The sequence below is a fragment of the Eleginops maclovinus genome, chromosome 18, assembly GCF_036324505.1.
Source record: "Eleginops maclovinus isolate JMC-PN-2008 ecotype Puerto Natales chromosome 18, JC_Emac_rtc_rv5, whole genome shotgun sequence".
Lineage (NCBI taxonomy): Eukaryota > Metazoa > Chordata > Actinopteri > Perciformes > Eleginopidae > Eleginops > Eleginops maclovinus.
In genome coordinates this window covers 28,250,822-28,265,325 of record NC_086366.1, presented here as the reverse complement: position 1 = coordinate 28,265,325, position 14,504 = coordinate 28,250,822, and the positions used below count along the sequence as shown (strand labels likewise).

The window sequence follows — 14,504 nt, the reverse complement described above, 5'->3', positions numbered from 1 at the left end:
AGGCTTGCATTCACATTTTAAAGAGGTTCTATTATTCTTGCTGTGGTGTCCCCTCTCCTGTAGAGTGTTATACAGTATAAGTTTTGGTGCATGTTAATGGTCTGCAAAGGCTAAAATCCATTTTTCTCTGCTCTGGTTAACCTGCAGTATATGACAGAAAACTCAGACTCAACGTGAAGTTACCTTGCTCACCCCAGATCCTGGTTCTAGGTCACTGAGTTTAGTGTGACATTAAAGTCTGATATTTTGGCAGGGCCGTAAAAAAAAATTAAGAAATTCATGTTTTGCACTGGTGGAAAAAGTAAAGTACGATAAGTTTATTTATATAGAACATTTTCAGACCCAGAGGCAATTCAAAGTACTTTACGTCAACATTAACACACAATAATAAAAAACACAGTAATTAAACACAGTGGAATACCAGAATCATAAAAACATGCATAAAAGAGATAAAGGATAGTTAAAAATCAACATTGTAAATACAGTAGGTGTTGCAAGAGGGGTATAAATAAAACAAGTTAAATGATATGATATTATATATATATATATATATAGTTTATTTTGTATAATATAATAAAGCCTATTGTTGTAATGGATGCACTGACTGGTTGGCACTCAATTCCGTTGTTGTCCGATCGCCCTGCAAACCATCGAGGCTGCTCCCAATTCTGCGGAGCTATAGACCGGAGCTGATGGGATGACGACGGAGAGACTTGGAGGAGCAGTGCCGGTGGATTCGGGGGGGCTATCAGAAGCGTCCAAGAGGGAGAAGGGGGGCCCTGCGTGTCTGACAGTGTCAACTACCGCTCCGAATGCTTCCACTTAAGTGGAGCTATGCAGACCCAACGCACCATGTCGGAATGTTTGAAAAAAAAGTAAAGTGCCACTACTCCGACAATGGAAAAAATGTTGTCGGAGTAGCGGCACGTTTAAAAAAAAAATGGAAATAAACATGTTGGCATAAACTATTCTATGCCCATTTATTTCTTCCTTAGTATTGAATGTTTATTTTGCAAACCTCGCCATAGTTGGATTTAATTGCTAAATGTGTTATGTTACACATGTCTTACCTTACTTTATAGGTTGTAACATGAGTGAACCAATTTCCAGCACCTATTACCACCACCACCCAGGCTTAGAGCCAAACTGTCATACCCATACACCGTGCAGAACATCCATAACATTTACAGATTTGATTATGGACCTTTGAGGTGTAGAACGGAAGAACAGTAAGTTATTCTTACCTGTAATAAACTACTACTGTGTTTGATGAAATATCAAATCATGGCTTGCTTATCATTAGGACCAAATCATTCAGGGAAGAAAGGATACTAAGTATTCCCATAAAACTTTCTTTTTAGAAATGTACAAAATGAACATGTTTAAATACACATATATACACTGTTGTATGTCATCCATTCCTCCCCTTATAGGCAGTCTCGGCATCTTGCCTATCGCAGCTTTGTAAGCTGGTGCTGGGGCTTTTAAGGACGTGGCGTCAGAGTGGTCATCCCGTGTTGTGTTGTTTTGTGTTGTGTTGTCCGTCGGACACGCCAGGAGTTTCCTGATTCGGCTGGACAGTATGTTGGCTTCCGACCGCCACTTGACTGAAACGGGAGACATGGTGGGCAACCAGTTCCTCCTTTGAGAGCTTGGAAATTGAGAAGACAGGTCCTTTGGGATGGGGATTTTAGTCATCCCCTCCACAAAGGCTGTTGGGGACAGCTTGCAGGTGGGTGAGTCCATGTGGATGTTAAGGTCGCAAAAGAGTAACAGACGTGGGGAGAGGGATGAAGCTAGTGTGAGAAGTTCCATGAAATCAGAGAGGAAGGAAGGATGTGGTAGAGGAGGCCGGTAGATGAGGATAATTGTCAATGAGGGAGGGGCTTTGAAGGGGAGGAGTGTGATGAATTAAAAACAGGGGGGGTTGTTTGATTGATGAAAAAAACAAATTATCTCTACAGACTATAGTACATTTCATCATTTGGCACGATGAAACACACAGATTCACAAGGTGAAAACAAAACACAGAATTTAAACCTAGATTTGCTAGACGTCTGGAGTCACTCTACCGCAGCATTGTGCAAAAGAACACAGAATCCCCTCATGATCACTGAAATAGGTGGGCAACACAGTAGATTCTACATCATACCGTGTGGTTTTCACATATACGTGGTCAATTAATGTGTCTCTTTCGGTTGTGGGCTGTGTAACTTGCTGCACATACCCTTTGTCTGTTACAAAGTTGCTAATTGTTGATGATTTTAAAATGTCATCATTGAAATCGCCCATCACAGCAATTGTGTCGCCTAATAGAACTAACAAATCGAGTAATTTGCCTAAATGTTCTTTAAACAAAGACATGGGATATGATGATGGTCTATAAATTACCGCAATTAATATGTTGTGAGACAAACAGTTGTACACAATACATTCTAAATGTACATCTGGCACTTGAAGAATGCTAAAATGAATACTGTTTGCACTATAAATGCCAACACTACCATGTTGTTGGTCTTGTAGAGCAACCAATGCGGGGTTCTTGCTGCTGTAAGATGCACTTCGAGGACAACTTGCAAATGTAGAACCGCTGATGTTTATGTCGTCAAATGATGAGGCAGCAGGCAGCCATGTCTCTGTAACAGCAATACAGTTAGGCTGCAAATGATGTGAACAAAGGGTCAAAACTTTGCACATTTGTGAAAAACACAGTAAAATGGTCTGTGTGCAATTTGGGGTCTGTCCTATCTTCACGTAGAAACTGAGGCATGCACTGAATTGCTTGCTGAACCTTTGATTTACAAAAGATGGCACTAGGTTTAAAGTCTCTAATTATTAAGCCTGATAAATTGTAACACAACTTAATGCAACATATGCCTGTCCTGATTTCTTCTATCAACAGTTACCCCTTGTACGTTATGTACTGTACAAGCCCAGGCCAGTTTAAGGGAAAATTGGCGACGCAATCCACCATTGGATGACTCTATCCTCTTCGGGGAAAATTGGTGTACAGTTCACTAATTGGCTTGATGCATTTGCAGATTGTTCCCTGCGCTGTGCCCCAACTTTGTCCTCATCAAAATGAACATACACAGTTTGAGGAAATCTTTCACCTTGTGAAGTAACTGTGTCTCACCGTGCCAAATACCCCGTTTACAAGCCCGTCCATTACATCTACATTTTTTGTCAACATCACACAAGCATTTTCCCCAAGAACCAAATGTTCAGCTAAATATGTTTAATGTACTTTGGTGTGATATCCATGTTTTTACTCAAGTTTTCCAGTTTTTCTGTTATGGCCAGAAACCTGATCTTCTATTTTGAAATGTTCAGGGGATCTTTTCACTAATTGCTCAAGATTATGATCATTAACCTGAGCGTTTGTGGGGAAAATGTGTAATGACGAAGTTTCTTCACCTGTTTTACAGCTCTTCAACAAATCAGTGTCACTAGCTGACAATGATGTTTCCTTTGAGCGTGTCCTCAACCTATTTAGCAATTCTGCAAAAACAATATTTTTCTGCCTTACTATTTTTGTTAGCTCTGCAATGCTAAATAAGTTGTGCCACAGGTTAAAGCCTACTTCCTCAATATACATGGCCTTCCCTTTCAACTGGTTGCAGCTGGAAAAAATCTCCAACAGCTACCACACTAACTCCACCAAATGGGGAAAAATCATTACATTGTTTAATTTGACTTAGTCTGCCATGAATATATGCCATGAGTTTATGATCCACCATAGAAATTTCATCTATAATTACAATTGGCACATTTCTATATTTGCCACGCAAACTATTTATTTTTTCCTCGCCTAAAGGTGTGTAGGGTAATTTTGCATTAACGCCAATGCTAAATGTGTTATGGATAGTTGCTGCATCTAAATTGTATGTAGCAATTCTAGTTGGGGCAGTCAGAACACACACACAGAATCAGGATGATCACAAAGTGTTGAGAGCAACCTGGTTGCCTCATACTGCAGAGCTTTAATCAAATGGCTCTTGCCTGTCACAGCACCCCCTGTTATAAAGACATGAAATGGGTCCGGATTTGTACCCCGCATTTTGTCCAAACACCATTGTCGTATTTGATAGAAACTAGACATTTGTGTTTTGTTCAGAGACCGAACTAGTTTCAGCCCTTCATTTCTGCACAAAGTATATTTTGTATTTTCCAAATGGCCAATTTTCCGATCACTAACCGCAAGATCCAGAATAGCGTGTATGTGCTCCCCATCTATGGCTTCAAATTGTTCCCGCTCTTCCTTGCATTGAAGATTTTCCAATACCTGTTCAGGGCATAGGTCACACTAAGCGTCTTCAAAATCTACATTACCGTCCAAAGACTGTTGGATTCTTTGTAATTCGTCCGGATCAAGTTCAAACAAAGCTCTATTGGCATTGACCACTGTTTTCATGAGCTGTCTAGATCCATCAGCAAATCGAATACGACCGCTCATGTAAAACTCTTCACACGTTTCGCAATTGTGATGTTTAAACTGCTCCTCATTGGGATATGGCAGAAACATTTCCAAATTGCTGTAGAAATTTTTTTCAGGACACTTTGTTTTGGAGAATTTTGCATAATGCACAACTGCTGGTTTTGTTTGCGTTCTTTTAACAATAATCCCAAAATTATTTTGGAGTTCGGTGTCATTTTTGGAACTTTCATCTGAAAACTGATCCGCAATTTCCAGATCAGTATCCACAGCCATCAAATCCATGTTCTGAAACAAACATTGCTACATTGTTCATTCTCTGCAACCTCTACAGACTTATTTTCAACATGGGGATGATCATGTCCCCTACAAAACTCATTTATCCAAGCTTCATTAAATTCAACATCCCTATAGTGCCTATTGTTTATTATTAAATACTGCAATGCACACCTAATGTGCATTTCGTCTACAAATTAATATTTATAATGACCGTAGGCCAACTTGCACTCAGAGAACTTTCCATCGCTGAGCGGGGGAGAAAATTACTGGTTTGGACAATATTGGCTGGAACACATGTCACCGGTCCGTGCACTCCATTTTGCCCACCTTTGGGCAATGCCAACCTCTTCATAAGTGGTATATGAACGGCAACTAAATGCTCTCTAAGTTGTTCAAACAAGCCAATTCTGGGGGAATGGGGTGTACAGCTAAATTATTCAGCACACATTCAGGTGGCATCACACCTCTCTTAATTTTAGATTTACAGCTGCAGCAAATCCAAAGCTGCCCTCTACCAATTTCAAACCAATTACAGGGTACTTGACAGTCATCAGTACTCTCTGTAAATAGGTTTCTGTGATGCATTTTTTAGCTATGTCCTGATGCTTATCATAATTCTCAATGTTATAGTGCAAGGCCTGATATTCAAACAGCAACCTGTGGCAGCAACTACAAACAAAATCTGGTCCCTTTTTTACTTTTTCCAAAAACTGCTGCATTACAAAATCAAATGCCTTTCTATTTGTTTTCTTCTGATGCCTCTTCAATTTGTTGCTGGCTTTAACCTGCTTCTTTTCTCCGGATTCCCATGATACTTTTTGGTACTCATGGATTTTACATTCTGCCTGTGCAACGCATTTTGCATATATTTTAGTTTGCTCAATGCTCGGACTTTCTCTCTATGCAACGCATTTTGCCTATATTTTAGTTTGCTTAATGCTCTAACCCAGGGATTCCCAAAGTGTGGGGCACCCGAGCTGCTACCAGGAGGTGTGCGAGATGAAACATGTAATGGTGGTCTGGTGTAAAAATATTACACAGTGTTGTAAGTGGGATTTTTCCATAGGCTACAATAAAAAACAGGAACAATAAACATTTCCTTTGTAATCCCTTTTATTTTAAATCAAAAAACTATAATTTATTAGTTTTTGATAAAAACGTAGAAGAAGACAGCCGCTGTCCAAGAGAGAGTGAGGATTTGGAGGCAACAGAGATGGAGAAAATAGGAACAAGTCCGAGAGAAGAAAATGAGCGGGAGTCAGGAAATGACTGATCCTCGTTTTTATTTAGTTAACCTGTTTCTGAGCCCATGCTCTTTAATGTTGTGGATCGTTGCAATTTTTCTTTGTTGCATTATATTGAAACTTTGTTGATGTTGTTATCGTCATGCGTGTTCTGGTTATTTGTGCATGATTAAACATGAGTCTTTATATGGCGATAAAACAAAGCTTTGTTCCGTTTTTTTGTGGGGTGCGTCAACCCAGTTGGGACGCAGAAGGGGTTGGGCCACAAAAAAGTTTGGGAACCGCTGCTCTAACCTTTTGACTATGCAACGCATTTTGCCTATATTTTAGTTTGCTTGACATTCGAACCCTTTCTCTATGCAAGATATTTTCATTGTATTTCTTTACACTAATTTCCTTTAATTTCTCCTTTTGCAACAGATTGCGTTTATATATACTTTTACTCAAATCCCTACTCTTCTGCTTACACATTGCGTCTTCATGGTATCTAAGCCAATTACTCTGTGTCTGTAATCTTCATTGTTACAATACCTCAATTTAAAATCAAATTGCTTACTCTCAATCTGCATCACTATACTTTTTTCACATCCTTAATCTTTTGCTGGTAAGTTATGTTACTTTTATAATACAGTTTAATTTTTGAGCTGTATCTCTTTTTTAAATATTTGGAATGACAATGCCTACGACCGCAGCTGTTCGCAACACTCTCTGCATTCTGTTCAAGCCCATCTTCCCCAGTACATTTCTCAGCTCTACGCATATAACGTGTCCCTAATAAATCCCCCACTTTACACAATTTAAAGCATGTTTGTTTATCATAAGGTTTGATACAAACCACGGGCTCAAAAGGATTTTTATCACAAAGTTTCAAGTATATATTTTCTTTGGAAAGCATTGCACAGTTACAAATGTATTTGAGCCATTTTTCCCCACTGCAGATAATAATGTCCTCTCCAACAGCACTTGCTGTCTCCTGGATTTCTACATCTGTGGCACAATTTCCCACATACTTCATCTGAGATTTCTTAATGTAGTCTGAAATTGAAGCATATACTTTTAGAACACATTTTGTTTGTTCTGCGTGATTCATCATATGCTTCACAACAGTCAATCGAAACATCCGAAGGCTCTTCTGAGAACCACTGAGAACGTGAGCTACCGCTCCGAAGAAACTATTAGCGTCCTCTTTGATATTTTCAGTCTTACAGACCACACCTAGGGACCCAGTTACTGTAGGTCCCTGTACATCCTGCTTTTCAAACTCTATATTACACCTTGTGGAAAGTGTTTTTGCAACATCATTGCACAAAGGATTAAATTCTCATTTCCACACAATCTGTGTCCCTAGCAGACGATTTACCATGTGTTTGTTCCCTCTTTTTGCTTGTAATTGTCTGTCTGACATTGTACGTTCTTGAACAAGAAGTGTCCACACAATACCCATAACAGCTCTGCAATTGAGGTTCTTTCACACAAACAACAGTCTCATAGTGGTTACCATTGCAGTTTTCCAAATAAACCCCCTGATTTGACAACTGCCCGTACTGGCAACTAAATTCAAGCCAGCATGCACCACAATATGTGAATATATTTACTCCCAAACAATCTGCCGCTGCTTGAATTTCTAATTCTGTTGCCCAACTGCCAACCTTAAGCATTTTGGATGTGCTGAGGTATTCTGTCATGGAGGAAAACTCGCTTCTCAAAATACACTCACAAGGCACAGCATTGCTCTGCATATGATGAACCACTTCACGCCGAATTCTTGTGTTATGCATTTGTGTACCACACACAGCTTGACTCACTGCTCTAAAGAAACAGTTTCCCTCACTAACTATTTTGTCATTGAGACATGGAGCTCCAAACAAACCAATTTGTGTAGATACATCTACTTTCTCTGACTGCACATGTAATTGGTTACAAATAGCTTGTGCAAGCTTGTTGGAAAGAGGATTAAACTGCAGTGGTCCACTTCTTACTTCTTTGACAAAAGTAACGTCTGAATTAACTGCGGTAACATCTCTCTTTTCATTTTTTTTGAAGCACAAGATCCCTTTGGAATCTTACGCTTTGCACCCATCTGAATGTCGGTGCAGCCAAGTGTGGACTGAATAGCTGAACTACAACCCAAATCAGTTTTTGTCGTTTTGGGATTCACTCCTGGACCCAAAGACAGATTACTGTTTTATTTTATTTATTTATTTAGTTGGTAGGGACAGTGCTCATTGATTAACAGACAAATTGCTGTAAATGAGCCAGAGTTAGCTGCTAATTTCCATCTGTTGTCCCTAGCCAGATCTTAAAAGGCACCCTAAGATATAAAAATACATAAACTGATAACAAATAAAACCATAATTAAAAAGACATAAACACACCCTCAAACAGACACAGACAATGCACGCCTCTCACTACACCCTCCACATAAAAATGACAGCACACAGTAGGTTACAGTATGAATAACATTTGCCAGGTTAAATTTGACAGTATTGGCCACCTTTTTTGCATGCTTTTGAAATGAGAGTTGTGAGTCTAGGATGATTCCTAAATATTTAAAGTCAGGCACCACTCTGATCTTCTCTTGTTTAACTAGGACAGCACGGTTATGAGACACAGAAGATTGTTTTGAAAAATACATACAAACAGTTTTGCTTATGTTCAGCTGTAAGCATGAATTGGTTAGCCAGTTGGATACATGGCCCATGGCTTCAGTCAGTTGGTGTGCGGCTTGTTGTTTATTTTTAGCATGCACATAGAGGACAGTGTCATCTGCATACATTTGTATGTGCACTGATGGACAGACTGTGGGCAGGTCATTGATGTATAGACTGAACAAAAGAGGGCCCAGTATAGATCCTTGAGGGACACCTATTTTACAGCTTAGGTATGTAGACCGAGTGTAATTTATGCATGTACTTTGCTTTCTGTCAGTTAAATATGATTTCATCCATTTGATGGCATCCCCAGAGAAATTAAAGTAAGACAGTTTAAACAAAAGAGCTTCATGATTGACAGTGTCAAAGGCCTTCTTTAAGTCTAAATATACTGCACCCACAATGCCCCCTTTATCTAGTTTCATTTTTATATTCTCAATGAGAAAGCAGTTGGCTGTTTTTGTGGAGTGGTTACTTCAAAAGCCAAACTGCCTTGGCTGCAGTGGTGTTTGGCCTTTGTTAAGACGAGTGGTCAGCTGCTTTCGCCACCCATTTCTTGGCTACCTTGGAGATCACAGGTAGGATACTAATGGGTCTGTATTTCTCCACCAGTGTTTGATCTCCAGCCTCTGAGAGTGACTCGAACACCAGTGATCTCAAACTGCTTTTGAGACTTCTTGAGGAATGCTGCAAATGTCCATATGTATTCAAATACCTGTTCCAGGCATCTGGAATACAAAATAACACTACGCCCTTCGCCATCGATCATCCCAGATGCACTGTGTGCATGGGAGTCGACCACAGCGTAGTGTCCATCTTGACTAACGATGGCACATGTGCTGCCATTCATAGTCAGAAAGCTTGTGTCATATTTAGTACACGTCCTTTCCAGTCCGTATTTTAGAGTGGTGTGCACACCCGCATCAATGAGATCCCCCTCAACCACATCAACATCTCCAAACACAAAGTCACCGTATTCAAACTGAAATCTTTGTCCGTCAATGATGGCCTCCTTGGGCAGATCGGGAACCAAAATTAGTTGGAATCCGCCACTAATCATTTTTTGGTCACGCAGGAATGTACAAATTGTCACCTAGAACAACCGCTTTATCCAGGTTGTCGGTCTGCCATGTGAACACACTTTCAATTGTGTGTTTTGCCATGCCTACCAAACTTACAGCCATGCACTGAACTCCCGCGTATTCAAACCTTTGGTCACCCTGACTGAATGTTCCCCTGACACCGTCTGTAATGAGTGTAGCAGTCTCCGAATTGACTTGAGCTGCTTTCACAGAAAGGCTTGTTATGCAAAACCTTTGTGCTTTCAGTGAATTATTGAGGCTCTGACGTGAAGCATCAGGTCATTAGGGCATGTGTTGAACACGGCTACAGAAGTGCCAAAACCGGATGCCAACCCAAAAGCATCACGTGTGCCACAATCAACAACCACAATTAGGTCATTGTGTTTAATAATAGCACTGGCTGAGGAGTTGAGGCTTAAGAGACACATGCCATCCCCCGACGAATGTTCAAGCAGTTTCTCCGACAATACCCTCCCCTTCAGAAAAGTTTTAATCGCCATACACTGGCAGACCCCACACAGACCTTCTGCTGCACAGCAACCGTCTCTCTACTGGTAGGTGGCCGTAAAATCACCTCCACAATGATGGGAGCTGCCGCACCCTTAAAAAACAACAACAACAACAATTAAGTAAACTTGAGAATAATTAAAACCAACACTATTATATTTTTATTTGGATAATTATCTACGAAACACAACAGCCTAATCAAACAGTGCTACTTCTTCATTTTAAACAATTCCTATATTGCCTTTAAAAAAGAACAAAACAAGAGCGACCTGTTGCTTTGCCAGGGTCCTCTTGGAGGCAGCAGCCCTCTGCTTCATGTTGGCTTTCTATTGTCAGGAAAAACAAATTGATAAATCCATAACTCCTTATGGATGATATAAGTTGTCTTCACTATAATAAATAAAAACTTTGTCAGAAAGGATACATTTTACAATAGGGCTTCAACCAACATACAAACCAACAAACAAATTACCTTTTGTAGTTTTGGAACTGTCAATGTGCACTCTTCAGGGCTAGGAAGATGGGCTGGACTAATTTTGTCCATCTTTGCCAACATTGCACTGCTGAACCACACAGGTGTCAGTGAAAAAAAACTCTCCTCCTCCAACACCTGTGAAATCAAAATGAAGAAACACTGTTTTAAAAAGGCAAACCTTACACATATAAACTGCAATAAACAAACCCAAATTGTTTGAAAGCATAATACAAACTTGACTAGCCTGCTGCTGAACAGTCCCTAGTGCATCATTGCACTGCTCAGGATTAGCATGTTGGCTCCTCTGTAAGGATAAATAGCATAGCTTGTGTTAAACAAATAGGTACTCTTCCACCATTATAAAGGCAAACTCCTGAGGGAATATCACTCGTATCGCAAGATGTCAACCAGACAATTACCTTCCTGCCCTGGCCAATAACTGTCCACTTGGAAGGATCCAGTTGCGGTGGTTTGGCAACCTCTGCTTTGACTATCACCATAGGAGTCACTCTCTTTGCAGGTGATGATCTTCTCGGAAAAACAGATGGCTTCAGCTCAACTGGAACAAGTTGCATGAAGGCTGCATTCCAGATTGAACTGAGCAGGATTGGACTTCCTGCACTATCACTGAAGTGCACCTGCAAAAACAAGTCATTTGAAATCAATTTACAAAAAGCACAATAGTTTACACTCAATAGGCATTTTCCATGAACGGAACTTGGTATTTTAACCACAAAGAATGATACAGAGAAACTTTTCCATTTGCCATGTCACTTACGCCATCTGTGCTCCAAAGGTCGAGTTCATTCAGAGGGAAGTACTCGGCAATGGTTGAGTACTTCACACCTAAAAAAAAATCCACGACAAAAACCTAATCAAAGCAACAGTTGTCAACTAGAAAAGGTATGATATTTTGACAATGTGTTACTCATTGCTAAAAATGTAAATTATTCTGAAAAAGATAAACATACAACCACATCAATTCCAATACAAAATGTAATACAATAAGAACAATAATAAATACCATTAAAAATAAGCTTACGTTAGGCCAGCGAATACAGGCGGTTGCAAGGAGCTTTGCAAAGTATACTCCTGCTTCAGTGATGGTCCTGCTGGATGTCAGGTAGTTGCTGGTGTCCATCACATAGACTGCATCAGGTGTCCTAGGCAGCACAGCATTGGCTGCCTCAGTGCGCAGCTGGGTTGCACATGCCCCCGGTGTGGACATGGCACTAAAGGAAAATCTTCCCTCTGGCGTCTTCACAATTCCATCAACGATGGCACGAAGATGAGACGCTCCTACAAGAAGGACAAACTGTAACAACAGGAGAGATTATTTCAAATGGAGATCACAAATGACTCCCCAGACTTCATTTATAAATGCTGAAAACAATTAATACTTTCTTGTCTGGAGACTCTGCCGGTATGACCATCTTGTGTTGTCGTCCGGTCAGGGACGAAATTGGCCATTTACGCACTTTATGGCAGTTACTGTACCTTTACCGCTGGTGGCTATTTAAAAAGAGGGTAAAAAAACACCAACATTGAAACACATTGTACAATGATGCAACAAAAATAGACCAACTGCTGATATGATAAATTGAATGACAAAATCCTCGACTACTTACGTGCAAAACTGGCATTGCCAGGCTGCTGATGTCCCACACGACTCCCAGCCACGCGTAGCTTTGGAGCCCGCGAAAGGTGGAACGATTTACCACGTGGCATCTGAAAGTATGTAGGCAATGATATAATTAACAATGACATAAGCATGGGATTTCTCCGCAGGGTGGCTGGCATCTCTTAGGGATAAGGTGAGAAGTTCAGTCATCCGGGAGGGACTCGGAGTAGAACCGCCGCTCCTTCGCATTGAAGGAGCCAGTTGAGGTGGTTTGGGCACCAAGTGAGGATGCCACCTGGGCGCCTCCCTAGGGAGGTGTTCCACGCACGTCCAGCTGGGAAGACACCGAGGGGTAGACCTAGGACCAGGTGGAGGGATTATATCTCTTCGCTGGCCTGGGAGCGCCTTGGAATCCCCCAGCCAGAGCTGGTTGATGTGGCCAGGGAAAGAGAAGTTTGGGGCTCTCTGCTGGAGCTGTTACCTCCGCGACCCTGACGGACAAGCGGGAGAAGATGGATGGATGGATGGATGGATGGATGGATGGATGGATGGATAAGCAGACTTAAATAGTCAAAATAATTGGGCAACTAAATATTTTTACTACAACAAAGCAACAAAAAAATACTAGTCCACTAATAGTTGATGCATTCTATCCAACACAAATGTGCGAGATAAAGGTCTGTGTAGAAGATAGATAAGTAGGTGGTGAAGGTAGATTGATTAGCTGGTCAGTCTGGATGGGTTATTTACCTAGAACAGAGAAGAAACTGATCAGAATAACAGACATGTAAAAGTAATTGCTTAACACAATTTATTTTCATTTTCAATTTCTTCAATTATTTTTCATCTTGTCATTACCATGTTAAACCATTATCTTGTACAAAATGTTTAGATATATTTGGCACCAATGAAATAACCAACTGCTGCTCTCAGAGTAAGAATGACTAATTTCCTTGGAAAACACAAATGTATTATTCCATAATCCAATCTTTACAGGCCAGCATGAAGCTATAAATAGTAAATAAAATATAGTTATAGACACAAAAAATGCCATTTGTATTAGAATCTGCTAATCACTTAAATTTACTCTAATCATTTTAATTATTGTTTATGCTACTGATATTGTCTTGGACCAAAACTCACTGGTAGATAACTGCCCAAAACTGTCAATCTGAGGGGAAAACACAGATTAAACCTTGCAAAGAAAATATCCCATAATTTCACACGTCATATTATTTTTTGCCACAAACACTGTCTTTGACAAACACTCCAGTAATGAACTGCTCAAAAGTCCTCACTCTGCAAGTATATAATTAAACCTTTCAAATGCAATGCTCATAGCATTGATAGACATTTATGATACGTCACACCAACAGTAACAGCACACAAAGCTCAACACCAAGCATGATGGACGAAATCTAAAAGCTAAACATCGTTAGAGTTATGTCGTTGGTATAAGGGGGGCAATGACTAAACCGTAAGCCAGGTTTCTCTTGTGCTAACTTTACTCAAGTAAACATTTAAAATATGCAACACCTTTCAAATAACTTAAACAAGTACAAACAGCCTCTAGTAATCTTATAACAGAGTAACAACCAATGGCTAGGGATGCTCCGATCGATCGGCCGCAGATCGTTATCGGCCGATATTAGGGATGCTCCGATCGATCGGCCGCAGATCGTTATCGGCCGATATTGATCCTAAACAGGTTGATCGGTGTGCTCTCAAAGTGCAGATCAGAAAAGCCGATCGCAAATATATATATATATATATATATATATATATATATATATATATATATATATATATTTTTTTTTTTACCGGAGACATTCTGCGCGTGACGTATATTATATGAGACTGTTTTGTTTCCCGCATTCCAGCGCGTGGCTAATTAACCTGCGACTGTTTATCCGCTCTCATGAATGAGGCTGGCACAGGCAGCATGAGTTCTCCGGTCTGGAATTTTTTCACAGTTTCCGAAAAAGATGTAAAACTCGCTGTTTGCAAGATATGCAACGCCGAAATACCAAGAGGTGGTCAACAACAACGACAATTTAATACAACTAACCTCATCCGACATTTGAGAACGCGCCACATAACAGAATACGGCGAGTATGAGGAACAAGCCCGGACAAAAAAAAAGACGGCCGCCGTCACCTCAGCCCACTGTCAGTGAAACGTTTAGACGTCTGGAGCCTTACAGCAGGGAC

General features: G+C 40.4%; 1 protein-coding gene and 2 pseudogenes across 1 annotated transcript; all 3 read right to left on the bottom strand.

Moving 5' to 3' along the window:
- Nucleotides 1-2,049: 2,049 nt before the first annotated feature.
- LOC134880415 (uncharacterized) lies at nucleotides 2,050-8,772 on the bottom strand (annotated as a pseudogene).
- Nucleotides 8,773-9,195: 423 nt separating this feature from the next.
- LOC134880414 (uncharacterized) lies at nucleotides 9,196-10,515 on the bottom strand (annotated as a pseudogene).
- Nucleotides 10,516-10,728: 213 nt separating this feature from the next.
- On the bottom strand, nucleotides 10,729-12,106 carry LOC134880413 (uncharacterized). Its single transcript, XM_063907351.1, has 5 exons — nucleotides 12,074-12,106; nucleotides 11,733-11,988; nucleotides 11,452-11,519; nucleotides 11,093-11,311; nucleotides 10,729-10,758 (listed from the first exon to the last, which is right to left on the bottom strand). Exons 1-5 carry the CDS (start codon nucleotides 12,104-12,106, stop codon nucleotides 10,729-10,731), a joined length of 606 nt encoding a protein of 201 aa, XP_063763421.1.
- Between the last annotated feature and the right edge of the window lie 2,398 nt (nucleotides 12,107-14,504).

Excerpts from the sequence above, each read along its gene's own strand:
- LOC134880413 (XM_063907351.1), bottom strand. The coding sequence starts at position 12,106 with ATGGTCATACCGGCAGAGTCTCCAGACAAGAAA. Across the intron at positions 11,520-11,732 it reads AAAGCTCCTTGCAACCGCCT|GTGTGAAGTACTCAACCATT; the intron begins GTATTCGCTGGC and ends ATTTTTTTTTAG. Across the intron at positions 11,312-11,451 it reads ACCTTTGGAGCACAGATGGC|GTGCACTTCAGTGATAGTGC; the intron begins GTAAGTGACATG and ends TTGTTTTTGCAG.